The following is a 26,100-nucleotide window of genomic DNA, read 5'->3' on the forward strand; positions in this document are numbered from 1 at the left end:
TATGGGAACATTTGAGTTCTTTGTGCACTTCTTTGGGCTGCAAGGTCTGATGACTAAGAGGAGGGGTGGGAAGGGCGCAGGCACACCCACTTCTTGGTCATGACAAAGACGAGAGATGCACTGACACAGCACATGATCAACACATGAGGCTTGTGCTGGAGAGTCCAGTGCTGGTGACCACACCCTATCCTCCCTTCCCTGTTTCCCTCTAAACTTGCAGGTGACTTCTTACTCTCTCTCCCTTTCTTCCTTTTAAGACCACCCATGATATTCATTTTAGACCATTTCTTTCACCAACAAAAGAAAGCTGAGTGAAGGAAGAAACTTTCTAAAAATTGTCAGAGAGGGGGCGCCTGGGTGGCTCAGTCGGTTAAGCGGCCGACTTCGGCTCAGGTCATGATCTCGCGGTCCGTGAGTTCGAGCCCCGCGTTGGGCTCTGTGCTGACAGCTCAGAGCCTGGAGCCTGTTTCAGATTCTGTGTCTCCCTCTCTCTGACCCTCCTCCATTCATGCTCTGTCTCTCTCTGTCTCAAAAATAAATAAACGTTAAAAAAAATTAAAAAAAAAATTGTCAGAGAGGAGTCACACTAATGCTTAGAATGATCAGATCTTTGGGCCACTGACCCTTGTCCTTGGCTTCCATAGTCAAAGAGATTTCAGATGATTCCTAGAGGAAGACCCTGACTTTCTACCTGCCTGCTCAGAGCCAATTCTCATGGAATCATGACATTCCAGAGCCAGAAGGAATTCTGTGATTCTAACATAGAGAGGCTTGAGAAGGTGGGAGTTAGTTTTTCCCTAATGAAACAGGTTTTTGAGGCTCTTGGCTAGAAATGGGAGGAGTGGGGAACCAAGCAGATTGTCTCTCCCCTAGGTTCCGTCTCACAACTGGACCAGAAGCTCTTCTAAGGTGAGCTCCAGGTCCTTTGCATCTGGGTGTCCTTTGCAGAACTGAGGACATTCCAACTGCCTACATCTCCACTTGGGTCACCAAGAAACATTTCAAACTTCACATGTTCACAACTGAACTCTGGCTTTTCCTCCCCCAAATGTGACCTTCCTTGAGACTTTTCCATTTGGGGCATATTCCACTTAATTGTTCTCATGTTCCCTTCTTCCATCCAAGTTCGGCAGCCCTTATTCCAAAACACTGTAAGTCTGTCTACTCTGCTGCTACCACCCTGGGCCAGACCAACATCCCTCACTTGGATTAATGTGCTAGATCCCTAAGCAGTCTCCCTGCCTCTCTGCCCTCCGTTCCCCAATAGCCATAGCAATGATCTTTCTGAAGATCAAGTCATGTCACTCCCTTGCTTAAAACCTTCCAATGCCTTTCCACTGTTTTTGGAACAAAATCTAAACTCCTCTGTAATATGGCCTCAAAGCCCCACAGGAGCCTGCCCTGCCATTCTCTCTGATTTCAACCTGAATCATCTTCTCCCTTAAATGGCTGTGCATCAAAGCTGTGCTTCCTTCCTGGAATGCTCTTCCCCTAGAACTTTACATGGCTGGCTCCTTCTCATCATCAGATCTCAGCCCAAACATTGCCTCCTAGAGAGGCTTTCTCTGACCTCTCCAGACAGAGCAGACCACTCCTTCACCCTCCACTCTCTATTTCATCATTTTAGTTTCTTAGCAACAGATTTATTTTATTCCTATTTATTGCCTGCCTCACCTTATTAGCATGGGGGCTAAAAGTAGGGAAGAGGGAGTGAGTTCTGATCCCTGCACCTAGTATAATACTTAACATACTGTGGGGCTCCATAAACATTAAAAAAATTTTTTTTAAGGTTTTATTTTTGAGAGGGAGAGAGAGAGAGAGAGAGAACACAAGCCGGGGAGGGGCAGAGAAAGAGGGAGACACAGAATCCAAAGCAGACTCCAGGCTCCAAGCTGTCAGCACAGAGCCCAATGCGGGGCTCAAATTACAGAACCACAAGATCATGACCTGAGCCAAAGTAGGAAGCCTAACCAACTGAGCCACCCAGGCGCCCGTCCATAAACATTTTTTTAAGTTTTTAAAAATTTTATTTATTCTTGAGAGAGAGAGAGAGAGCAGGGGAGGGGCAGAGTGAGAGGGACAGAGAGAGAATCCCAAGCAGGCTCTGCACTGTCAGTGCAGAGCCCGACGCAGGGCTCGAACTCATAAACCATGAGATCATGACCTGAGCTGAAACCAAGAGTCAGATGCTTAACTGACTGAGCCACCCAGGCTCCCCACCATAACTATTTTTTGAACTAAGTAAATATTTGTGAATTCCATTGAGTCAGCCACTTGACTGGGAAGCAAATTCTACAAGATCTTGCCATCTCATCCCTTACCTTTAGGGCTTAGGACTGAGCTGAGCTCCTTCCTCCCATATGGATCCTGGCCTCTTACAGATCTGGACTTGAGACCCTAGAGGTTTAGCTGTGCTCTGATTCCCCTGAAGGCCTAAGAGGGAGCCCACTAAGAAACAGGGACTTTAGGGGAGACAAAAAGAGCTTCCTCATGGTAGGATCTGCTAGATTCTGACAGCAGGGGCTGGTATAGAGTGGGGGAGGTAGTGAGGATCACGGGAGCATCTTCAACAGCAAATCGTCTGTTCTGCTGTTCATCATTTCAAATCCTGTTCAATTCCTGCCTTATAACCCAAACTGTACTTTTCCACCCCAGACACTGCGAGAGTCCAGGCTTCTCTCCTGGGAAACCTGCCAAGGTGGCCCTTGGGTCCCTGTTCTGCTTGCTCAGGTGGTCGGCTATTGTCAGAACCTCACTGGACCCCCATCTCAGGGGAGCACCAGGGGGTCACCCCCCTCCTAGTGTCTCCTATAAGCCTGCTGTGTGCAGGAGATAATACTTCATGGTATTATGTTTGCAGGCAGGCACAGAACTAGTGGTGAAGAGAAATCCAAGCAAAGGGGCCATGGGAATGTGCAGCACTGGCCTCTCTGGGCTGCCACCCCCAGTGGGTTATTAAGAGACCCCCTCTTTTCTGTGCGTGATTGGTCCTTGTTTCAGAGACAGACGTTGGACCCCAGGTCCCACTACAACCTGACAGAAGCAGAGAAATGATGCTCCTTCCTCCTGCCCCTAGCCGTGCCTGTTCTTCTCCCTCCCCTGGCCTCCTCCTGCCTTTCCTCTCTCCCCTGCTTCTGCACAAGGATCTCTCCTCCACAATGATCTTGTGCCTTCCTCCGAAGCAGCTTTTCTTTAACATTCCCTTGACTGTCAGACAACCTAACAAAAAGCCTCAATAAGGCCACAGGCAGCAGATGGCTTATCAAGATGTACCTATCTGCTCGGGGTCCTGGCTGTCACCTCAGTGCTGCTTTGTCATTACAGATGGCAAAACAAAGCAGCTGTGCACACACACACACACACACACACACACAGAAATGATCCCTGTTGGGAGCCATTCTCCCAGCACCTCCACACTTTACCCCCTAGCTCTCATAGCTACTTTGTCCTTCCCCCCCTTTCTGCCTTGATAACTCAGCCTGGAGAGCGTTTAACTGATCAAGAGCTGTGAGATTAGGAGGGGCCCATCTTTTACCCTACAGGCTGGTTTTCCAGCAGATGCTCAAGGTCATAGAGTGCCAGTAACAGAAGGGAGACCCAAGATCTCAATCATTCTCCCTCCTCATTCTATAGAGCAGGAAAATAAGGCCCAGGGCTGTCAGGTTCATTAACTAGCTAATAGCTAGTTAATGAGCAGCAGAGTCTAGACTCTGGGTCTCTTGATGCCTAGGCTTGGGCTCTTTCTTCCCTTCTAGCCCTGATTCAGCTGACAAGAATGTACTGGGGTGTGGGAGAGGCAGAGTCCATTTTCTGGTACAGCTCATAGTACACGAAAGAAGATAAGCCATCCCACAGAAAGCTGCTGTACATTTTCTGTGATATGAACCGCAAGGGTGCCCCAAAGAAAGGCCATAGATTGGAGAAGGTCAAGTCTGTGGACCGGACAGGGAAACTTGGTAAAGGTGGTGACTTTCTGGCTGAGCTTTTAAGAAGGGGGAGGCTACCCATGGGGACGGAGGGTGTTTCAGACTCAGGGAAGGAGCTGGGAGAGCCAAGATCTGTTTAGAGGTAAGTGGGTGCAGTTAGCCTGAAGGATAGGATGCACTTGACCTCTGTGTAGGTGAATTCCCAGGTAGAAGATGCCCTCTTTCCTCCTGGAACAGTGGTCTGAGGCTCTGCTGCTGTGTTGTGCAGCAGGGCAGACAAAAAAGATGGTGCAGGAGCATCTGTCAGAGGCATCTTGGGGGTTTCTCAACCTGACCCCCACCCCTGCCCCAGTCCTGATGGTGAATCCCCCAAGGAACACAGGTAAAATGGAAGAGGGACACCGGGATACCCCTGACATATATTATCAACATGCCATGCCATCTGCTTGTCAGGCAGATTTTAAGAGATGCAAGGAAGGGTCACTTAGGGGTCTGTGCCCCAGGCTGGGACTCCTCCTCTGGCTTAGTTGCTGGTGTCTTTTGCCTTTGGATCAGACACTTGCCATCTCTTGGAATATCAATTTCCTCAACTTCTTTGTCCTGATTGGTTAGCAACCAGGCCTCTTGAGTTCTTGAATACCAGTCTCTTCCCTTCTGCAAGCCTACCTCATCTAGATAAGAACAAGGAGCCTAAAGAAGCCAAGTCAGATGGGGCGGGGCTGCATTTACCCCTGGTTCCTCCAGGGCTCACCCCAGGGCACTACAGACAACCTGTCAACCAGCTCCAGTCCCCTTAGCTCCCAGCCTGTCAGCCCTGGCATTTTACTTCCTTAAATAGCCCTGGTCTGGGGTCACTGAAGCTCAGTGATCTATGTGCGACCATGACACTAGCTCTGTGTGGCTCAGGGCCCCTTTCTGGAGGACTGCCAGGCATATGGGCTGTCCTGTGCACCCCTCCAATGACCCTCTCTGGAATAAATCACCCTTTGACCGGGAAAAGGGTTTAGTTTTTCCTTTTCCACAGGCAGGATGGAAGATACTGCCCTGCAGATCTCTGAACGGGAGACAGACCCAGCCTCCTAGGGGCCTCTCTGCCCTCTGGGTCCTGGCCCTCTTTCTCCAAAGGGAAGGGGAGAGACAGGAGAGGGGGGCGGCGGTCGGGGCAGGGAGAGCTTGGAGGACATTGGGGAAGGAAGATGGAGGTACAGGGTACAAGGGCTTTCAACAGCTTTCCTCCTTTCGAGTTGGAAGCGGTTAATCCATAGGTGCTTTTTTCCACCGAAATGTGAGCATTTCAAGGGTGAGCGCTGCCCTCTGGCCGCAAGCGCCTCCGGTGTGTGTGCGCCTGTGCGTGCGCGCCTGTGTGTGCTACTGTCGCTGTCATCACAGATGTACCCCCAGCTGTCACTCCATTGCTCCGTCTCTTCGCTCGCGCGCACACGCGCGCGCTCTCCTCCTCTCCCTTTCTTCCCCTTTCCTATCGGTCTCCCTCTGTCCCTCCCTCTTTCCTTCTCAATTTGCTATTGACCCAGCAGCCCCGTCCCCCTGGCAGCTGCGGCAGGCATTCCTTCTTCCCCGTGCTGTGCGCTGCGTGCCAGGTCCCTGCTCCCGGCCGGCTGGGCGACTGGAGACTCAGTGCCCCCAGCGCTCCGCTGGGCAGTGCTGTCTGGATTTCTCCAGGAATCCCAGGAGGGGCTCGCTGGACGGCTAAGAGCTACTTGATTTAAGGAGCTTGCAGTCAGGGTGAAGAAAGGTGAGTGCTGTCCTCTGGAGAGAAGGAATGAAGGGCCGGTGGGGCTGCAGGGTGGCTGGGTCACAGGGAACAGGGCCCATCTTTGCTGGGTCTCCTGGCCCTGCACAGACAGTGGCTGTTGCCTGCTGCCTGGGAGCGATGGCTGGGGTTGGGGAAGTGCTCAGTACCGGACATCTGGGTGACCCAAAGATACAGGACCCAGGGGTACTCTGACATCACAACATTGGGGAGGTGAGCTGGGATTCTGCTGGGGAGGGGGCAGCTGGGGAAGGGGAGGGGACAGGAGGGCAGTGCCAGTGCCAGATGACAGGCCCTGGGGGGCAGAGAAACCAATCCCTGCAGCACGGGGAGTGCCAGCCGAGAGCCCTGTGCCGTCTGCCTGCCCGGCTCGCGCACACAGCCTGAGGAGCTTGGGTGCTATGGAAAGGGATGCTGGTGACAGGGCTGGTACAGAGGACAGCTTGGTGGGGGGGGGGGGGGATGGCAGGCTGGAGGACTATGCTGTTTGAGGTCTGGGAATAGACCTGGGGCAGCCTCTCTGCAGGATGCCCTCAGCACGGGATTGTCGGCCTTCAGGAAGCTGTCCTTGTACAGGGTGCAGTGGAGCTCTTCCCTACATGGACATGGGTCCACGCGGCTGTGGGGGAAGCCTCCCTGGTGGGGGCGTGGCTGGGAGTGGACGATGGAGAAAAGCCTTGCAGCTCTTCCTTGGCCAGCCTGAGGCCTTGCTCCCAGCCCTCCAGGGTCCCAGGGGCAGGGGGTGGATCCAGGCTTGTGAGAATTCGCTCGGGGTGTCCCCCAGCTACACACCAGGTCCTCTATCCATAAATGGGTTCAGAAGCCTTATGCCATGGTGGGAATTGTGGACTCAGCTTAGGGGGAGCGGGTGGTATATGGCCAAGCCATTCCTACCTGGTTTCCCAACCCAGTGGGGCATGGACACCCTGAGTTGTATCAGGAAAGCTGCTCTCAGCAGCCCCGAGGCCCATTTTGACAATGCAGAGAGGGTAGTCTGACCAGGAGTCCAGACCACCCAGCTCAGTTCCAGTGACTGCTTTGTCTTTTCCTTGAGCTAAGCTTTTCAGAGTTTCTGGGGGTGATGGTGAGGGTGGCACCTGGCTGTCAGGGCGCATTGGGCATTGCCTTGGCATGACTCAGATTGACACTCAGCTTAGATAACTACATAGGCTGGGGGAGGGGAGGGGAGGCTGAGCACGTGGAGGGGGCGGGGGAAGTCCAGCAGGAGGGAAACCCGAAGCAGCTTCCTGCTCTTCCCACCCCACCTCCCCGCTGCCACAGTCTCAGTCTCGGGCACTGCCAAAAGAGGGAGCCCAGGAAAGCCAGCCTGGGGGTGGCAGGAGAAGGAGGGAGGTTTCTTAAGCAACCGATCTGGTTTCTTTGGGGTTTGGCTGGAAGCTGTGTCTGGGGCCCAGATAAGCAAACCTTATTCCCATTTCCTAGGCACTAAAACCAAGGGGCCCTACTGGGCTGTTTTTGGTGGAATGGGTATCATGGGGAGGAGGCAGGGGAGGGCTTTTATGTAATGTTGGGGTGTCTGGGGAGGAAGGACTTGGAGCAGAGGCAGTCTCTCTTCTCGGGTTCTCCCTCCTTCTACCCAGATCAAGCCTCTTCTGTCCCCCTCCCCACCCCCAACCGCCCCAACCCAAGGCCATGGCCTGAGCCCAGATCCATGACCTCGATGGACCCAAGGCCATGGCCTGAACCCAGATCCATGACCTCAATGAACATGCTTAGTTTGTTCACAACGGAGAGGGGCTCTGGTGAGGAACGACTCAGGGGGCGTTTCTGTTCTGATTAGCAGAGGATCTGTTTGGGATCAGGAATATTCAACAAGGAAACCAGGATGCAGGAAGCTGGGGGTGAGAATGGGGTATGCATTTTGAAATGAACCAGGAAGGTTTGCCTGTTCCAAGTACAGATAGAGAGATTAAAAAAAACCTGCTTCCGTGCTGCCTGGGCAGTGTATGTTATGGGGGTGACAGGCAGGAAGAGACTGAGAATGTCTCTTGGAAGGGCCCAGATGGCCAGACTGGAGGCAGCAGGTGCAGAGCCCAGCCCTGCACAGTCCCCACCAAACAGGGCTCAGCTCAGGCCGCCCTGCGGTGCAGGTGCCTCTCACCCTCTTGGTGCCTCTCACCCGCCTGTGACCTTCACCTTTCTGCAGAGTGAAGTGGGTGCACAGGCGACTACGAAGTCCCTTTCTGCTTGTAAGTCCTGTGAGTCTTGGATGCTGAGGGCGTGCAGAAGCCTTGTCCTCAACTAGGGATACTTGACCAAAGGGAGAGATACCAGTGGAGGTGAATGGCAGGGACAGCATGATGTCCCAGGAGTCAGGAACCCTGGGTTGAGGTACAATAGGCATTAAGCGGTTGCATGGTTTGGACACTTGACTTAGGGAGATGGACGTGACAGAGGCATCAGGAGAAGGGTGTGGACACCAGGCTGCTGGTGGGTGTGCTGGAGATTTCTAGCTGGGGTCTGAGGCAGCTCCACTTGGAGGATTAACTCTGTCTGTAGGAGGAATTGAAGGGGCAGAAGCACAGAAAGGCCATGGCTCTGCACCGACCTAACCTGAGCACTCGGATTTGGGGGCTCTGGCTGGCTGCTCCTCGCCCAGGGGGCTGAGGTGAGGTGCCCCACCCGGGAAGCAGCCCCCACTCCCAGTCTCCAGGGGATGCTGCACCCACTCAGCTCAGCAGGAGCACGTGGAACCTTCTGCTCTTATTGCTGCCTCTCATTCTATCACTACCCTCCACCCCTGGCTTCCCTGGAGCTCCCAGCCTACCCTCCTCACCTCAACACCCAACCTTCTGCCGGAAGGTTTCTAGAAAGCCCCCTTCCCTTCCTTTCCTAAGATCTTGGCCACCTGGGGCTTCTCCCTACATCTATGATGCTACTGGAAGGAGGGGCTGGGAGGGGGAGACTGGGCTTGTGTCTGAGTCCAGGACCTCACAGACCCTGTTTCTTCATCAGGAGGAGGGGCATCAGAACCTCTGCCTCCTCAGATCCAGTGAGACAGTGGGTGAGGGAATGCTGTGTAAACTGTGAAGTACTGTATAAGTGAAAGGTTGCGTCTCCCTTTTCTGCCTTTTCCTTCTTATACCCAGAACCTCCGTGTGTAAACAGACCAGGAACAGAACAGCCCGAGAAGCCTATAAAGGCAGCTGAGTTAGAAGCTTTGTCACCAGACTGCTTGAACCCAAAGCTGTATTCATTCTTCCAGGGCCTATCCAGAGGCAAATTACTTAATTTCCTTTGCCTTAGTTTCCCCCATCTGCAAAAATGGTGTTAATAGTAATACCAACCTCAGAGAGTTGTTATGAGGACTAAGGACACTATACACAGACGTTTGTGGCTATGGTCATCGCTTCTTCCCATACAGAGGCTTTTTGAAGGGGGTGCCAGTGTCAGTATCCTCCCCACTCAGCCAGGTCACTGACGCTTCCGAGATGGGGCCTGGCTTCCAGAGACTGACTGGCATGGCCTCCTGGGAGGTGCCGGGGCCTGCTGGGGGAGAAGCAATCTCGTCTTGTGCTTCTCAAACTTGGGATCTTGTTAAAATTCAGATTCTAATTCATTTGGACCAGGGTGGGGCCTGAGATTCCACATCTAAGAAATGCCTAGGTGAGGCCCATGGACCATGCCGAGTAGCAAAGGGTTCTCAGGGGTTCTCCGTCTGATTGCTTGTAGCTCCTTGGCCCCATCCTCCAATCCTGGTTCTCTCAGCACAGGCTGGCAAAGGAGGCAGGGGTTTCCTGCTGGGGCCCAGCCCCTCTCTCTGATGTCTCTGTCTCTGGGACTGGGACAGTGAGTCCCATGATGATTAGGAGCAGGTCTGGCATCCAGAGCCAGGAAGCTGTAGGACTTGGAGATAGATCTTTCTGGCAGGACCTCCCTGCTCTCTTCTGTCCCTCATTCTCCATCCTGGGTGGGACTTCCCTCTCAGACAGTGTAAATTTATTCCAGCAGCCGGCCAGTGCCTGCTGCAGCAGCTGCTCTCCTAATGTAGGTCACCCCCTTTCCTGATGAGGCTAGATACTTCTGGGGGTAGGAAGGGGTTCTTTGGTTGGAGGTGTGCTTGTGGGCAAAGGGCCAAGGAGCCAGGAAGTGCTGGGTTCTAGCCCCAAATCTCCCTAAAGGTCACTTCCATGGTGCCCATGGAGGCAGGGCCAGCTCCCTAGGGAGCACAGGTGAAGCCCCCATCCCCCACCCATGGGCCTGGGGGATTTTGTTTTCATCACATATCTCCAGAGATACTGGGGTCAACAGTGCCCTACCACCTCGAAAGATGATGCCTATGGGTCTGCATTGTGGCAACTTGCCTGACTTGCCTTGTACAGGTGACATTGTCTAAGTCGGGATGGGGCATCAGGACCTGCTCCAGGCCACTGTCTCCACTGACGGGTGCTTGCTGGTCAACTCCTCGGCTCACCATGGGGGTGACACTGAGGTCAGGGAGGGGTAAGTGGGGTGGAAAAGGAGAACCTGCTTGAAAGAGGGGAGGAGGTTCATGTGGACATAGGGCCTGGGCTTGGGTGAGAGGGATTCTCTGCCACCTGTCTCCTTGAAGAAAGCTGGAAAGAGCAGAGCGGAGGCCTGGATTGGGTCTCCAGTACCCTTGTGGTTCTGGGTATAGAAAAAGTCTTGGGGTAGAGGTTGCCCTTCAGGGTTTTCCTTAGACCTCCCTTCTAGGCTGGAGGTGCCCCTGTACATCTGTCCACTGGGGGCTTCTGGGACCTGCCAGGCATCTCACTGTGCTGACTGTTGGCATCTGAAGAGGAGGGCTGGAGGGCTGCTGGCAGGGCATGTGTGTGTGCACGCACGTGTGCGTGTGTGTGTGTGAGCACGTGCTTAACTGCATAGCTCTCTGTGGGTGTGTGTTTGCACCAGGTGCTATGTTGGAAGCTCCACACACGTGTCTGGGAGCCTATGTGCACCCTGCCCTGTGCACACATATGTGTCTTCCCTTAAGACCCCACAGTTGCCAGGGAGTGGATGAGCAGCCAGGCTCAGAAGCCCATGACCTATCTCTGATCTAGCGTGTGACCCTGAGCAAGTTGGTCCTCATCTCTGTGCCTTGGATGGCCACCAATCTGCCTAATATTGTGTGGGTGCTGTGAGCTCTGGATGTGAGGGTTCTTGCTGGAGAAACAGATCGTTCTGAGGGTGAGGGCCTGAGGGACACAGAGAGGGTGGACACTGTCATCTGCGATGGAAGTCTGTGAAGCCTGTGTGTGTGGGGTGTCTGGCCATGAGCATCATGTGATGGCCCATCTGCTCAGGAATAGAGAAGTAAACACATGCGTGAGGTTGGTGGGACCAGGAAGGAGACATTACCTAGAGCTGTTGCAAGCTGCTGTCCCCTACCCACAGAAGAAGGGAACTGGTGTTTCCTCACATCTATCATGGGCTCAAGTCCAAGCTGGGCACATTCGCCTGAATTCTCTCCTAAGGTAATGTGTACTAAATATAGTAAATGCTAACTCTCCTCCCTTAATTAAATGGATCCACACAGAGATTCCGCCCATGAGGTATTACGATCACCACTTTTAGAGATAAGATAATTGGAGCTCAGAGAGTGTACGGGTTTGTTTAAGGTTGCACAGCTAGGGAGTGGTGGACCAGAAGGAAACTAGGAGTCCTGCCTGCCTGGGCTTCTGAACTAGGAGCCTATGGGGGCCTGGCCCTGAGAGAACAGCTGAAGAAGATACCTGAGCTGCTCTAGGCTTCTTCACACCTCAGCCAAGAGGCAGTGTGGGGAACCTGGCTGTTCCCCACGCCCCATGTCAGGGACCAGTTGTTGTGGCTGTCTCTGCCAGCTTCTGGGAGGCCTGTACAACCTGGAGCTCTCCCCGGTGGAGGGGTGGGGGGAAGGCAAAGCCAAGACCCCCACACACCAGGCTGCTCTTGCTGGTAGTACAGCTGAAGTTCTCGCAGGGGTCGCTGTGTTTTATGTGGGTTTTGTCACCAGAGGCAGCTGGATTCAAGAGTGGGAGCTGGGGAGGCAGTGAGAGACACCAGGAGCTGCAGCAGGACCTGAAATGCCTGAGGGAAACCCGCTTCACTGGGTGCAGAGACTTCAGAGCTGAACGCATTAGCTTCCCAGCAGCCCATTCCACCTCCTCAGCTGCCTGCTTAACTCTGCCCCTGGCTCCGGGGGATGGGGGCAGGGGAGGGGGGCGAGGAGAGGGAAGGCTGCAGCAGGAAACCAGAGGAGCCAGCCAGAAGCAGTGGGCTGAGAGGACGGTGCCCTTTGGGAGCCGGAGGGGCTGGGCTGTGGGCAGGGTCTTCCCTTCCCCTGTCCCCTTCCCCACCTTGTCCCAGCCTGCTGCAGGGCAGCCCACCAGTCTCCTCTCCCATTCCTCTGCTGGGGCTGGGAGAGTGGAGGCTCTGGCCTCTGTCTAAGGGCCTTAGCCATATCTGGAAGGAAATGAGGACCAGAGGAGGGCCCGTGTCCCTCTTATTAGCCATAGGGTTGGGGCAGGGCAGGTCCTGAGACCCTAGACAGGGTGAGTACCCCTCTTTCATCATCTGCGAGAGAAACCTGCCTTCTCCTAGCCCTTCCTGTGCTCCAAAATCTCCTCTTCTCCTTCCTGCCCCTGTCTCCTGCATAGACAGCTGCTGCAGCATGAACTCCCTGAGCTGATGAGTCTTATTATAGCCCAGCGGGCGGAAGACAGAGCACTGCACCTCACCTCTCAGGCAAAGGTGGAGGGGAAGCAGGAGGCCATCCGGCAGCAAGAGCGAGGCCCAGGCTGCACACCTGACTCAGCAGCAGACTCTGCCTCCTCGGGGGCCATGGTAAGAGCAGCGCCGGGCCTGGCAACAGTGTCACTATGGCCTCACTCTGCTTACCTGGTAGACAGATCCCTCAATTTCCCCATCTGTGACATGGGGGAAAGCCCACAAAGGAGACCATAAAATGTTTCCAAAACATTTTAGAGATCAACACACCAGAGAGACAACAAGAGAGACAGGGGAGACGATGCAGGAGAGTCCCACACACAGAGCCCAGTGCTATGCCAAAGGCCGGAGCTTGCCCTCCTTGCCTCCCCAGTCGCCCAGGGAAGTGGAAGGATTCCTGGTTTCTCTGCCCCTCGTACCCACCCCACCCCCACCCCCCAGGGAACCATAGCTGAGCTGAGAAGAACAGGAGAGGGGACGACAAGGAGTGTAAAGAGACACCTGGCCCTCTCCCTAACCCCTGGGCTGGAATGGGGCCTCGAGTGCCTGCTCACCACTCTCTTTCTCTCTCTCAGGACTGACAGCACACACCGAGAGGCTCCTCTCTCCCCAGAGGTTCAGGGCCTTGAGAGCTGTGGCGTTCACCATGCTGGCCCGGGGCAGTGGCCCCGAGCAAAGGACCGGGCTTGCCGTGCTGTGGAGGCAGATTTACTGTGAGTACCATGGGGTGGGGGCAAGCAGCAGGGGCTAGCCTGGCGTGCAGGGATGCATGCCAGGCTGCAGGGGGCTCTGGGGGCCAGAGGTTGCCCTCTAAAATCTTGCCCATGCTACTGGCATCTGTGGCAGTCAAAGGAAGAGTTGACGCTGAGAGCTTTAGTGGTTAAATTGGGAGCTGGAGGCCATGATGGGTGGACCTGTTTTCCTAGGTGAGTCTGTTCCTGTGTCCAGAAGTCCGGTTTAGGAGAGTCCTTTTGTTCTAATGGCGAGTCTCCCTCTTGTCTTCCATTGGCTGGGTGAGCCTGGAGACTTCTCTTCTGCCTCAGACTTCCCAGTTCTGAAATGGAGGGAGCTAGAGAGCTCCTGGGTCGTGGTGTTGGAAGGACCTTACAGGTTGGGTCCCACCCCTCCTTCTGAGGAGACTGAGGCCTCCATTTCCCATAAGAAAGGCTTTAAGTTGTCAGGTTGAAAGAAGTCCTGAGAATTCTCGTCACATGAGGGAGAGGGCCGAGGTCTGTAAGGACCGGTTTGCCCAAGGCTGTGTGGTTAAGAGGTAAGACATAGTCCTAAAGGACATTATTCTGCCTGACTTCTCCCCTCATAAGGTCAGTCCTGTGATGTGGTTGCCCCACTACATAAGCAGCCTGAATTATTCATCATGTGAGAATGGCTGATCCCCGAGCTGCTCAGATCCCCTTTCAACCTCATTCTGGAATCATTCAACATCTTGCAATACAGGATTATGTTTTCTTGTCACCATAGCTTTTATGTCACCCTGAATTTCTCAGGGGTGGGGAGAATAATGGCTTCTGGTTATGTTGATCCTTCTGAGAGGGAAGCTGGATGGATTGAATTTTTTCTTGTGGAAAGTAAAGTCTGAAGAATGTTGATTTTCAAATGGCATAGTGGGGGTAGTGTGGGGCAGGCTGACCTGGCAGCAGATGGGCTCAGAGGGGTAAGAGGGTGACAGGTAGCAGCAGGTGTCCACATGTGGCCAGGGAGGGTCACCAGTTGGCTCCCATGGCCATGACTGTGCTCATTTCCCCCTGAGAATGAAGAGGCTCAGGTGTCAGCCTTGCAGTCTGCTTCTCAGCTGTCAGTGACCCTGCAGGTATGTGTGTGTGTGTGTGTGTGTGTATGGAGGGGGGGACAGTCCCCTACTGTTCCTTCAAGCTCTGTTCTTGAGGACACCAGACAGTCGGACATCTACCAGACACAGATTCATTCAGGCACTCAAGTCAGGGTGGCTGCTGCCTGTCTGGGTGGGGCCACCTGGGCCACGAACTGGGTCTGAACTTCTCTGCCACTTCCCTGGCTAGGGTCTTTCCTCTGGGCTTCTCTTTCCAAAAGAAAATGGCCACACTACTTCTTCCTTCCCTTCTGCACCCCCACACCTGGAGCTGCACTAGCCTAAGACATGCCATGAACGGAAGAGAGAGAGCACAAAAGGGCACTCCCACCCCTGGCCCTCTACAGCCTCCCACGTGCTGTCAGATCTGCATGAATCCCACATCCAAGATGGGGCCAGTAATTTGCCAGACCGGGTGCTGACTTAGTGAAGTTGAACTATTTTGAGCTCATCCCAGGGATGAGAAAGAGAAAACTCTTTCACAGTGAGCAAGCTTCTCTGATACTCAGGAAGACACTTAACTTTTGCAGTCACTCTGAAAAAGGGCTGCTGGGCAATAGGATGAACTGCTCTGTTGTGATTGTTCTTTTAGGCCCCTCCCCCACCTCCCAGCCCTTCCCCAGACTAGGCTCTGAGCTTACTCAGAGGGGTCCTGGGCAAAACATGGGACCACAAATGGAATGCTGTTAATGGGTCCATTCTGCAGCCCTTAGGAACAGGAACCCAGCCTAAGTTCATGGCTGGTTTTAGAATGAGAATAAATAGAAAACTTCTGGACCTATGGTGTGAAGTGGCTTGTGCCCAAGTCTTCCTCAGCATGGAAGTGGAATTGTGCATCTTATCCTCATCATTTTCACAGTGGTCTCTGGAGTGGGACTGAAGATGGGTTCAAGCTTCTGGTCTTCATGCTTCCATGCATGGCATGTCTTAGCCTAGTGCAGCTCCAAGTTGGGGTGGGGTACAGAGGAGAAGGAAGCAGTAGTGTGGCCATTTTCTTTTGGAAAGAGAATCCTTCTCTGTGACACTGGGAGAGGAACAAGGGAGGAGGCTTCTTTGACTACTAGATCCTTTATTTTGTCAACATCTATGGTGTCAGTGGGGCCCAAACTCCCAAGAAGATCAACCATGGGAGGCCCTGCAAGCTGGGACATTTTTGTGGAACAACATTGCTTGTCTTCTGGACTCAGGTCTGCCATTCTGCAGGACTGTACTCCACTAAAGGGATTCCTTTGCCAGATATGCTGGGAGGCAAGAAGCCCTACTGACACTGTGTGATGTCCAATAATATAGACCTGTTTTGGGTTTGTTAATTATCTTTTTATGTGGTCAGTAAAGGTTTGTGTATTGACTGTGGCTTGGGCCAAAACAGATAAAGTCAAGAGGCCATTATGATACAAATTAGAAAGGAGGGCATAGAAGCAGGAGGTGATAACCCCCAGCCTGTTGCTTTCTTTCCACCTCTTTGTTCTCTTCCCCTCCAGGGATCACCTGCTGGATCACCCTGTATGCTGTGGAGGCCCTCCCCGCCTGCCCCTTCTCCTGTAAGTGTGACAGCCGCAGCCTGGAGGTGGACTGCAGTGGCTTAGGCCTCACCATGGTGCCCCCGGACTTGCCCGCTGCCACCCGAACCCTCTTACTCTTGAACAATAAGCTGAGTGCCCTGCCTAGCTGGGCATTCGCCAATCTGTCCAGCCTGCAGCGGCTGGACCTATCCAACAACTTCCTGGACCAGCTGCCCCGTTCCATTTTCCGGGACCTGACGAATCTTACAGAGCTGCAGCTGCGCAATAACAGCATCAGGACCCTGGACAGGGACCTGCTGCAGCACTCGCCCCTGCTTCGCCACCTGGACCTGTCCATCAACGGCCTGGCCCAGCTGCCCCCTGGCCTTTTCGATGGACTCCCGGCTCTGCGCTCCCTATCACTTCGCTCCAACCGTCTGCAGAACCTGGACCGGCTGACGTTTGAACCCCTCGCAAGCCTGCAGCTGCTGCAGGTTGGGGACAATCCCTGGGAATGCGACTGTAACCTACGTGATTTCAAGCACTGGATGGAGTGGTTTTCCTACCGAGGTAAGCACAGCTAGTCCTGCCTGGGTGTGAGGAATTGGGAGGGTCACCCCCTGGCCCAACACACTTCCTGGAGGCTGAGCGCTGACTCAGGGCTGAGGTCCAGGGAGAAGGGGGTGGTCCTACCTCTCTACTAGCAGGGCTGGCTGGAAGAGTCTCAGCCTCGGTTCCAAATCATCAGCAGGGCTGAGAGGCCAGTGCTGCTTTCCCTCCTGTTCTACTGATCCGCTTTCTTCCCTGTGCACCCCTCCCAGCTCCCAGCCTCCTTCCTGTTCTTTTTCTTTTAGACTGACTCACTGTAACTTGATCTCACTTCTGTAGGTTTCATGAGGCAACTTAAAGACTCAGTATAATTTTTCTCTGCATCCCACCAGGTATGCCTCTAGGCTTCCCCGGCATGATAGGAGGAAGAAAAAACACCCTTGCTCTTCTGAATAATACAATACCTTCTTAAATATCTACAGTTTCAGGAGGGTGGAATGTAATTTAAATCCACAGATAAAACCAAATTTTCACTTTGATGATGATCTCAACTCTCTGTCTCAAGAAGTTTTATATTCAAAGCTTTTAATAAGCCAACTGTCTTTAGGTTTTTTTAATGTTTATTTATCTCTGAGAGAGAGAGAGAGAGAGAGAGAGAGAGAGAGTGCAAGTGGGGGAGGGGCCAGTGGGAGAAGGAGACACAGAATCTGAAGCAGGCTCCAGACTCTGAGCAGTCAGCACAGAACCCAATGCGGGGCTCAAACTCACAAACTGCGAGATCATGACCTGAGCAGAAATCAGATGCTCAACTGACTGGGCCACCCAGGTGCCCCCACCTATCTTTAGTTTTACTCTTTTCCCTTCCCCTTTTTGTTAACCTGGGAAAGTTCTAGAATGACTATAAAATGGAATGGAAAAGGAGGGCAAAGAAGTGAGCATAATGGTTAAAAGTGCCAGATCTGGGTTTGATGTGTGGCCCTGTCACTCACTTACTAGCTGTGGGATCCTGAGAAACCTCTTTGTGGTAGTGTTCTCATCTGTAAAATGGGGCAAATAACACCTATCTCATAGAATCATTGTGAGGATTAAATAGTAATGCACAAAAAGTGTCTTGACAAGTACTTAGCATAAAGTAAATCCTCCATGAAACCTATTCACTTATTTGTTCATTTGTTAGTAATATCCATAATAGCAAATGGACTTAATAAGACATAATTTGTGCCCAGCACAAAGTAGACGCTCCATGAATATTTGCTGAATGAGTGAATCAATATGAAGAGTTTTAATGCTTTTCCTCAGTCTTACTCCTTTTGTTTCATATCCAGCCACCATCTCAATTATTTGGGTGATATTCTCATGTGTTAGTTAATTAAAAAATTTTACAAACTGTAAAGTGCCATAAAATGTTAGTCACTATGATAATTTCTCCCATTTTTGTGAGTTGGGAAATAATAATTAATATAGCTTCCAGTTTACAAATATTTTTTCATGTACATTATCTGTTTAATCCCTATAGCAGTTAAGTGAGTTAGATGTTCTTATTTTATGGCCAAGAAAACAAGACTCAAATGCAATTAAATTAAATAATTTGTGCAAGATGATTCAACCTCAGGTCTTAGAGCAGGAAGGTGAGGTTGTCCCCATCTCAGCACCCAGTTCCTGCCTGTACAAAGGTGGCTCTTGGACACATTTCGCTGGATGTAAGACCTGCCATAGGTCACCCAGGCAGTCAGTGGCATAGGGGAACTAGAGACCAGGTGTCTTCAGACCCATGTGTTATCCCGAGGGAATGTCCTTGTCCTTTCATATAGTCATCAGGAACTAAATTCTCAGCACAAAAGGGCATGGAATGGGAATATATATTTTTGGAAATTTCAATAGTACAGTTGTTTTCAACCTTGCATTTCTTTAAAAAAAAAATCCCAGGGTGTTTTCATCAGCATCCCAGGAGAAGCATATCTGTTGTATGAGGAGGCTTGCAGCAGCTGTGCTGGGAGATGGACCTGGGAGTGATGGACTGGCAGGAGCACATTTAGCAGGAGCCATTTAGAAGGGGGGGTGGTGTCCCTTGCCTGGAAGTGGATAGAATGCCAAAATCTGACTTTGACATCCTAGGGGATTCTCCTCAGCTACTTTCTCTCTTACCCCACCCATGTTCTTCATCTACATGCCCTCATGACTTCACCATTGTGTGGCTGTCACTATTGTTGTGATTAGCCCATGCACCTATTGCTGCCCACACCCCCTCATTAGCACTGGCCCCCTCTCCTTTGCCCTTATGGGTTTTCAGGATTTCCTTTCAAGATGCTGCTTCACTCAGAGATGCTGTGGTTGGGGTGCTAATGGGTTATAGTTGCTCTTAAAAAGGAAAAGGAAAACATTATCACCTGACCTTTTTTCTCCAAATAGGTGGTCTTGGGCAACCAAAAGGTTCTGCATGGAAGCGTGGTCACTGTGACAGTGGCTTTAACTTGTCCTGTTTGTGAGAGGGAGGAGCTCTGGAGTAATTAGATACTGTGGAGAACAGTGCCCTGGGTTTACAGATAGTGAACGGGCAGATTCAGGGGCAAGGAGAAGAGAAGAATTATAGCCTGGGCAGGGCTCTTGGCTCTATCTTTGCATTGTCAACTCTTCCCTGAGCACCTCCATATATAAGCATTGCCTTACTCTTGTGCATCAGTTTGACACTGGAGGGAGCAGGCTTGACTGAAATGGTTGTGTGCTGCTCTAAAATGGGAATAATGGCAATATCCATTTCATATGGCTTCTGTGTAGATGAAATGACATGATATATGTACCTCACCTATCATGATCCTTGGCTTAATAAATGCTAGTTTTTCTTCTCTCTTCCTCTCCTATTGATGTGATTTCAGGACTGACTGCATTCCTGATAGAAACTAGACCTTCTGGGCTTTCTGGAGATGGGGAAAGGGAGTCCAGGTTCTGCATGTCTCGTCATCTCCTCCTTTTTTTCTCCCTGGATGCAGGGGGGCGCCTGGACCAGCTTGCCTGCACCCTACCTAAGGAGCTGAGGGGGAAGGACATGCGTGTGGTACCCATGGAGATGTTCAACTACTGCTCCCAGCTGGAGGATGAGAATAGCTCAGCTGGGCTGGATATTCCTGGGCCACCCTGTACCAAGGCAAGCCCTGAACCTGCTAAACCCAAGCCAGGGGCTGAGCCTGAGCCTGAGCCCAGCACTGCTTGCCCCCAGAAGCAGAGGTATCGGCCGGTGAGCGTGAGGCGGGCCATCGGCACGGTGATCATCGCGGGGGTTGTCTGTGGCATTGTCTGCATCATGATGGTGGTGGCTGCTGCCTATGGCTGCATCTATGCCTCCCTTATGGCCAAGTACCACCGGGAGCTCAAGAAGAGGCAGCCCCTAATGGGGGACCCGGAGGGTGAGCATGAAGACCAGAAGCAGATCTCTTCTGTGGCATGAGAGCCCAGCCCCACTTGGCCTAGGTAGGAAGGGCTGGGAGAGCACGCTGGGGATTGCTTCAGTAAGGGCTTGCCCTTCCCTCCACCATAGCCCCCCCCTCTCCTCCCCATCCCTCCAGCAAACAAGCCACAGTGCGGCTGTCTCCATGAACTTCCAAGTCTCTGCGGAAGCCACCCTTGTGCTAAAGGCTCCTGCTCATGCTCCTTTCTGAGCCACCAAGTCTCTGGAACACCTGGGGGATCTCCCTAAGCTTCTGGCCATAGGGAAGAAAGGATATGTGTGCAAGTGGAGGCTTCTGGACTCAGTGTTCCCCTGTTGCCCTTCCTGCCCTGGCTGTAGACTGGGTGACTCTCCCTACCTCCTGCTCATAGCACCTCATCTGCATTAGGGGTGGGGAGGAAGTGATAGGGGGGCCAAGGGTCAACTTCTGTGACCCTCTTCTAAGCCAGGAATATATTTTCAGCTGCCCTTAGTGTCGGAGTTGGGTCCAGCTTTCAACTGCTAGTACTAATGTACAATCACACCAGCCATGGCATCTGGACCCAGCTCTAAGAAACATGATTATAACACACCCCCTCTGCTGAAGCCATTAGGTCTCTCTATCTGCTATAGGCCACACCGACTGCATTGCTCCTGGATTCACTTATCCACTCTCACACACACTCAGCATCACCAGCGCAATTATATCTATTGGAAATCTCTCTTTCTTGGTCTCTGTCTTGTCTGTCTGTCTGTCTCTCCCTCTTTCTCTCTCTCTCTCTCTCTCTCTCACACACACACACACACACACACACACACACACATACACACACAGAATCACATGGACACAGGTCATGAGAACTTGGGCAGTAGAGACATGTTTCCCCCTTGGGTCTCTAGCCCTCAGGCCACAGAACCTTTTGCTTGCTCACCGCAATCTTCTCAAGTCAACAGGGGGAGAAGCACACACTGACAACACAAGGCTTCCTTTGAGATCCTCTGAAGTGGGCCAAAGTGGTGCTGCTGGATGAGACTGCCTGTCACCATGGTAACCCTCTCACACCTCTCCTGCTGGGTTTTCCAGGGACACCGGCCCAGAGGCCTTGAAGCTACAGCATGTGTGGATGGCAGCCTCCCGGGAGCCCAGGCACATACACCACTGGGCATTTCTTCAGCGCTAAGGACATCATCACTGCCAGGCCCCATGGGGACACCCACCAGTTCCACTCCTATAGCCTGCAGCCCAAGAACCATTGCTCTGTACCCCTCACCCCTCCATCTTAAGCAGCTCCAGGCCTGGGACCTTGGGACAGGGACTGGGTCATGATTGGTGGCATCTTGGGAAAGCAGGTGGCCCTCACCAAAGCTCACTGCCTGCCAGCATATTCCAAGCAGACCCCAGGGGCAGAGAGAGGGCTGTCACATTCTGCTCAGAGGCCTCAGTTGTGGGGTCCCTTTCCCAGGGTTTTATGTGCCCAGTCTGGCTTTCTGGAGGTTTTAATTGCACCTGGACTGGGCTCCAAACAAGAGCTTGGGCCAGGGGGCCTGTTTGTTACTAGTATCCTACACAAAAGGGGTGGCAGGTGATAAGATGGCTGTATGGGGTTTGGGGGTCACTAGTCCCCTCTTGTAGGTCTGTGCCCTCCTGCAAGTCTGATCTCAGATGAGTACTAGGTCTCCCTCTGCTGGACACAAGTTTTCCAAGGCTTTTGGAGGGTCGGGAGGCATCAGGCTGGTTTCTGGCTCCAAGACAGGAGTCTTGGTGGTGGCCTGGGAAGAGGCCACTGGAACACTGAGGTCAAGGGTCTGAAGAGGAACAGGGAAGGACAGGGCAGGTCCACCTTGCCTTGCACCCCTCGATCCTTCCATCTCATAGAGGACCATGGTAGGTGAAGGGGGTTGTGGGGGAAGGCAGGGAATGCTGCTTAGCAGGCTGCTAAACATGTCTCCTGAGGCTGGGGGCACAGTCTTCCTTCTTTCCAGCTAATACCAGATCTAGGCATTTTCTAAGGGAAAGAGAGGGAGGGGTGGGTGTTGTCAATGGTGGTACCTTCAGCCAGAGACAGAAGATTTTTAAAGGCAAAATTATATTTCTGGTTTGTTGTTTCAGAAGAACAATAAAGACTGTATTTTCCTACGTACCTCCTGGTTTCCTTGGGTGGGGAGGGCATGTAGGTGCTGGGAGAGTGGCTTCCTGTCCCCTGACCTCCCCAGGCAGCTGCAAAAATTGCTTCAGGATGTCACCCCAGTGTCCAGACCTCCATAAGACAGACAGGAAACTCCTGCCTGAGGGAATGCCTTGGGGCACTGCCAGGAGAGATGTGGAGGGCTGAGTCCTGGGTTAGAATGGGTTCTGTAGCCGAGTGTGACAAGTCACCCATGTGCTGGCCTCACAGTATGGGTACGTGAGCCTCAGGTTGGGTCTCCATGTAGCACTGGGCAGTGAAGGTCAGCTGGAGACCTGTCACTGCTCCGAGCCCTTTGTGTGCTCATCCACTGTGACAGTCAAGGACAGATGAGTGGATGTGGTAGGAAGGCATGCATTTGCCCAGAGGACACCACTATGTGATGGGAGGCGGGGGCATGGCTCTCCAAGAGCTATTGGTTAGGTTTTATCAGCTTTGGTGAGATTGGGGGTGTTGCTAACGTGAAAGAGGAATCCCTTTTAAACTATTATCCTCTTGCACCTTCAAGACTGACTTTAGGTACAGGCAGATGACACTCTGAGCTTACAAATATGATCTTCCACAGGATTGAGCAGGTTCAGTGGTGGGACGGGACCAGAATTATAAACTGGAGGCTGGGGCTGGGAGACCGGGAGGGGAGATGAGCCAGAGGGCCAGATCTCTGGGGTTGTTCATCCATCCCAAGCTGGAGTGACTCATCTCCAGGCCTGGACCGGCCTCTGGCTAATTGGGCCTGGGCTCTATGGTTCATTAGTCATCAGAGACCAAGACAGAATTTTCTCCTTCCTAGGAGCTTTCCTTTGGATGATATCCCAGCGAGCCAGGAGCAAGCCCTAGGGAGAAGTGAGCCATCCAGGCCCCCTCCTGGCATTCAGCTGGACTCCCAGCAGAGCCGGGCTGTTTGCTTTTCAGAGGCAGTGATAATTGTGGGGTGCTGCCTCCTGAAGCCTAACAGGTGTATCAGACCCAAGAGACAGTACTCCCCAAGCCCTGCTGCAGAAGCAGAGGCCAAGGTCCCTCAGCAGCCTGGCACAGGCCTGGGGAATGCATAGGTGTGTCATGCACGTCACTGCTGTGCATGTACACACACAGGTCTGATGGCTAGGCCTATTTGCATGTAGGCAGAGTAAGTGGAGGAGCCCTCGTGCGGCTCCAGACAGCAGGCTCATCGCTAAAGGCCTCTAGGCAGGGGCATGTGTGTGCTACAGGACACGTGCTAGAGAAACACACTTGCAATTTATGGTGCCACCATCGTTATGCTGGGCAATATTCTCCAAGTAGGTCTGGAGGGCATGGGAAATTGAAACTGGATCCTGATCAAAAAGATTCCTAGAACTTCTGCATAAACCGTTGATAAACCACCTGCTTAAAATCAAAATGATCCCTCTTTATTCATCTGCCCTTCTGTGTGAACCCATGTCATTATGCATACATTTGGCATGTAGCCGGTCCCTGTAGCTGGTCTGAGTACCTGTCTCCTACCTTCTCCCTTTGCTCACTCAGTGTCCAAAATCACACATGCAGCCCGCCTGGCAGCCACCTTGCTCACCTGGTCCTGGAGCTCACATGCACATGGTGCCACTTATTTCCAAGGGATGAAACTGTCAGGGTAGCAAATAAGCTGCCTACTCTGCTTTCAACTATTGGCCTCCTCTGGCCCCAGTATCAGGGAGGTTGAGCCATTTGCCATGGAGGGGAAATTGCAAAAGGAGACACTCCCCAAAAAGTTGAAGTATAAGGTCTCCAGTGCCTCACTCTTTTCCTATCACATCCATGCACCCCAGAGCGTCAGAGCCATTGTCTGCAGTGAGTTAAACCGGAGGCACCAGGACACGGTTTCTATGGCAACCCCTGGAGGCTCTGATTCAGCTCTGAGTTAAAAATGATACCAAATGATTGGAGAGTGCAGGAGAATGCAGCCGGCAGCCTGACCCCTGTCCCCTCTGGTTTCTAGACTCTCAAGTCTAGCAGGAGCTAGAAGGTCCATATCACAGGGAGCAGGACAGGCACAGATTTCAGCTGGGACCACAGAATAGTCTTTAGGGAGACAAGTTCAGGTCCAGTTTTGGCCTAGAAATGGGTCTGCAGTTAGCACACTGTGGCCTGAGTTTAAAAAGGTGGCTGAGATGGCCCCTTCCAAATGCTGTAGCGGTACATCCTGAAGGCCAGCAGTGGTGCTGATGTTTCCTCAGGCAGTAAGACAGGCTTGGACAATCTCTGCCAGACCCTAGCCGGCTCCTCCCACCTCTTTTGCCCTGAATCCAGCTTTGAGGGACAAGGCGCACCACCCCTGCCTGCCCCTGCCTGCTCTAGCTGCTGGAGCCCTTTCACATGGCTCCAGGCCCCTGGTGAGGCAGGACAGGACCTGTGGTGGCTGATGCTTGACTGCCCACTGGATTGCACAGCTTTGCAGAACACAGCTGGCTCTGAGACATGGAAACCGAAGCGAGGATTTATAACCGAAGCTGAGGGCTTCACCACACAGGCCTGACGGCACTCAGGCAAGGAGGCACCCATGCAAAGGACTCTTTTAGATACCAAGAAACTACCAAGTCAGGGCGGTGTGGGAGGGTCATTGGGTACTCTTATCACATTTGTGGCAAATGGCAACATGGGGTAGGAAGCTGGGGCTTAAAGAGAGGCAACCTGAGTTCAAATTCTAGCTTCATTAATTATTAGCTAGGTGACTTTGGGCAAATATTTTTTCTATGTCTCAGTTTCTTTATCTGTAAAATGGAGCCAAAAGTATCGGCTTCATTGGATCACCCTGAGGGCTGAATGAGATGCACCCAGGAAGCAGTTTCCGAGGTGCCTGGCACATATTGAGCATGCGTCCCGGGCTCTTACTTTAGGGTCTCAGTCACAAGCCCAGCTCTCTCCACAGAAGGATGCTAGACCCAAGGTGATGGAAGCAGGAAGTAGCAGAGAGGGGTGGTGAGGAGGTCTGGGTTGCAGTCTCTGTCCTGTGCAACCTGGAGCAGATCTCTTAACCTGTCTGAACTTCATTTTACTTCCTAAACTCTTTTGGATCTAAGATTTTATGGTTTTATAACCAAAATGGCTTGGGAGGACTCCTTTCTCCCTTAGTCCCACATTTCACTTGGGAAAACTTATGGCCTGAGGGCTGTGTCACTTGCAGACCATAGGTAGGGTCCTCTTGCTATTACTGTGTGCCTTATTCTTGACATTGACTCACAGCTCCTCGACCATGGTGGTGCAAAGGGCAGCTCCTACCTGCAGCGATAGCTGTCTTCTTGTCCACCGTCACGGCCACAGCAGTGCTCGCTGTTACTACCATTGGCTGGCCTGGACTTTCTGGGGAAACAAAAATTGCTAAGTCAAGTTCTCAGTACCTGAGGAAGAGTCTGTGGTTGGGTAGTGATTGGGTAGGCTGAAAAGACAACATAAATACTGGGTGAGGGCATTCCTTGAATAAGTCGGGGTGAAGGGGGCAGTGTTTGGGGAAGTTGTTGCCATGGTGGCTCTGTTACCATCAACTACTGGTCTTTGCAGAGCGCCTCCTGAGTGTCAGGCACTGCCCCTCCTGTGCAGATCTGAATCTGCCAGATAAATACACCACAGCCCCTGCCCACCTGGACGATGCAGTGTTGTCCACGTCACAAGGACACTGTGAGTTTGCTCTGTCTCAGGACAGCAACTGTCTGCTGGTTGTTGCCTTGCTTGAGCTCAGGGACACTGCTGTGACCCTCTCAGCACATGCTCCACTCAGAAGACTTGCTTTGCGTCAAATGATTCTTTCTAGCAGAAGGACAGGCTGCGTTCCAGGACTCGGCAGTGGCTGATCCTGGGTTGTCCTTCATCAGTCACATGAGTCAGGGTGACACTGACAGCCAGCCCCTCTGGAGGCCGGATGCCAGGGCTGAACCAGGCACAGAAGGCTGGCTAGTGCCTGACACCTCTGAGGCACTCCATAAATCCTGGTCATTGGTGGCCAACCTGCCACCACCACCCCGTTATCAAGCCATGTCTTTCGCTTTGCAGATGGTTGGTGTGCTTCTGGGATACTCTGCTGGGCTCTTGAAGGGCAAGGGGCTTGCCTTGAGCTGCCACCCCCACCTTTTCTAAGAGAATCTGGCCACCACAGGTGCAAAATTCACGTGGAAGTTTCAGCTCTACATTAAAACAGAGCTTTCTGGCTCCAAGACATGGGCTAGTATCTGACCTCGGGCTTTTTAATTTTCATCAGTCCAG

General features: G+C 52.5%; 2 protein-coding genes across 11 annotated transcripts in view; one reads left to right on the forward strand and one right to left on the reverse strand.

Annotated features, from left to right (window-relative positions):
• CACNA2D4 (calcium voltage-gated channel auxiliary subunit alpha2delta 4) overlaps window positions 1-26,100 on the reverse strand; it is a 113,164-nt gene that overhangs the window by 18,860 nt on the left and 68,204 nt on the right. For all 9 annotated transcript variants that reach the window (XR_008419427.1, XM_053894799.1, XM_053894798.1 and 6 more), the window contains one exon: window positions 25,123-25,203. Coding sequence is in view for 8 of the 9 variants with exons in the window: in XM_053894799.1 (XP_053750774.1) it covers window positions 25,123-25,203 (81 nt within the window). In the remaining variant the exon portion in view is untranslated. The remainder of the gene's footprint in view (window positions 1-25,122; window positions 25,204-26,100) is intronic.
• LRTM2 (leucine rich repeats and transmembrane domains 2) lies at window positions 12,291-21,843 on the forward strand. Of its 2 annotated transcripts, none has more exons than XM_019464975.2 (5): window positions 12,291-12,501; window positions 12,960-13,097; window positions 15,712-16,302; window positions 19,269-19,746; window positions 20,787-21,843. In XM_019464975.2, exons 2-4 carry the CDS (start codon window positions 13,031-13,033, stop codon window positions 19,721-19,723), a joined length of 1,113 nt encoding a protein of 370 aa, XP_019320520.1. In that variant the 5' UTR covers window positions 12,291-12,501; window positions 12,960-13,030; the 3' UTR covers window positions 19,724-19,746; window positions 20,787-21,843. The 2 variants fall into 2 exon arrangements, with proteins under 2 accessions (XP_019320520.1, XP_019320522.1); XM_019464977.2 differs by having other exon boundaries at window positions 19,269-19,682.

Source organism: Panthera pardus, unplaced genomic scaffold (assembly GCF_024362965.1).
Source record: "Panthera pardus isolate Hobbes unplaced genomic scaffold, ASM2436296v1 HiC_scaffold_6, whole genome shotgun sequence".
Taxonomy (NCBI): Eukaryota; Metazoa; Chordata; class Mammalia; order Carnivora; family Felidae; genus Panthera; species Panthera pardus.

Excerpts from the sequence above, each read along its gene's own strand:
- LRTM2 (XM_019464975.2), top strand. The coding sequence starts at position 13,031 with ATGCTGGCCCGGGGCAGTGGCCCCGAGCAAAGGACCGGGCTTGCCGTG. Across the intron at positions 13,098-15,711 it reads GCTGTGGAGGCAGATTTACT|GGATCACCTGCTGGATCACC; the intron begins GTGAGTACCATG and ends CTTCCCCTCCAG. Across the intron at positions 16,303-19,268 it reads GGAGTGGTTTTCCTACCGAG|GGGGGCGCCTGGACCAGCTT; the intron begins GTAAGCACAGCT and ends CCCTGGATGCAG.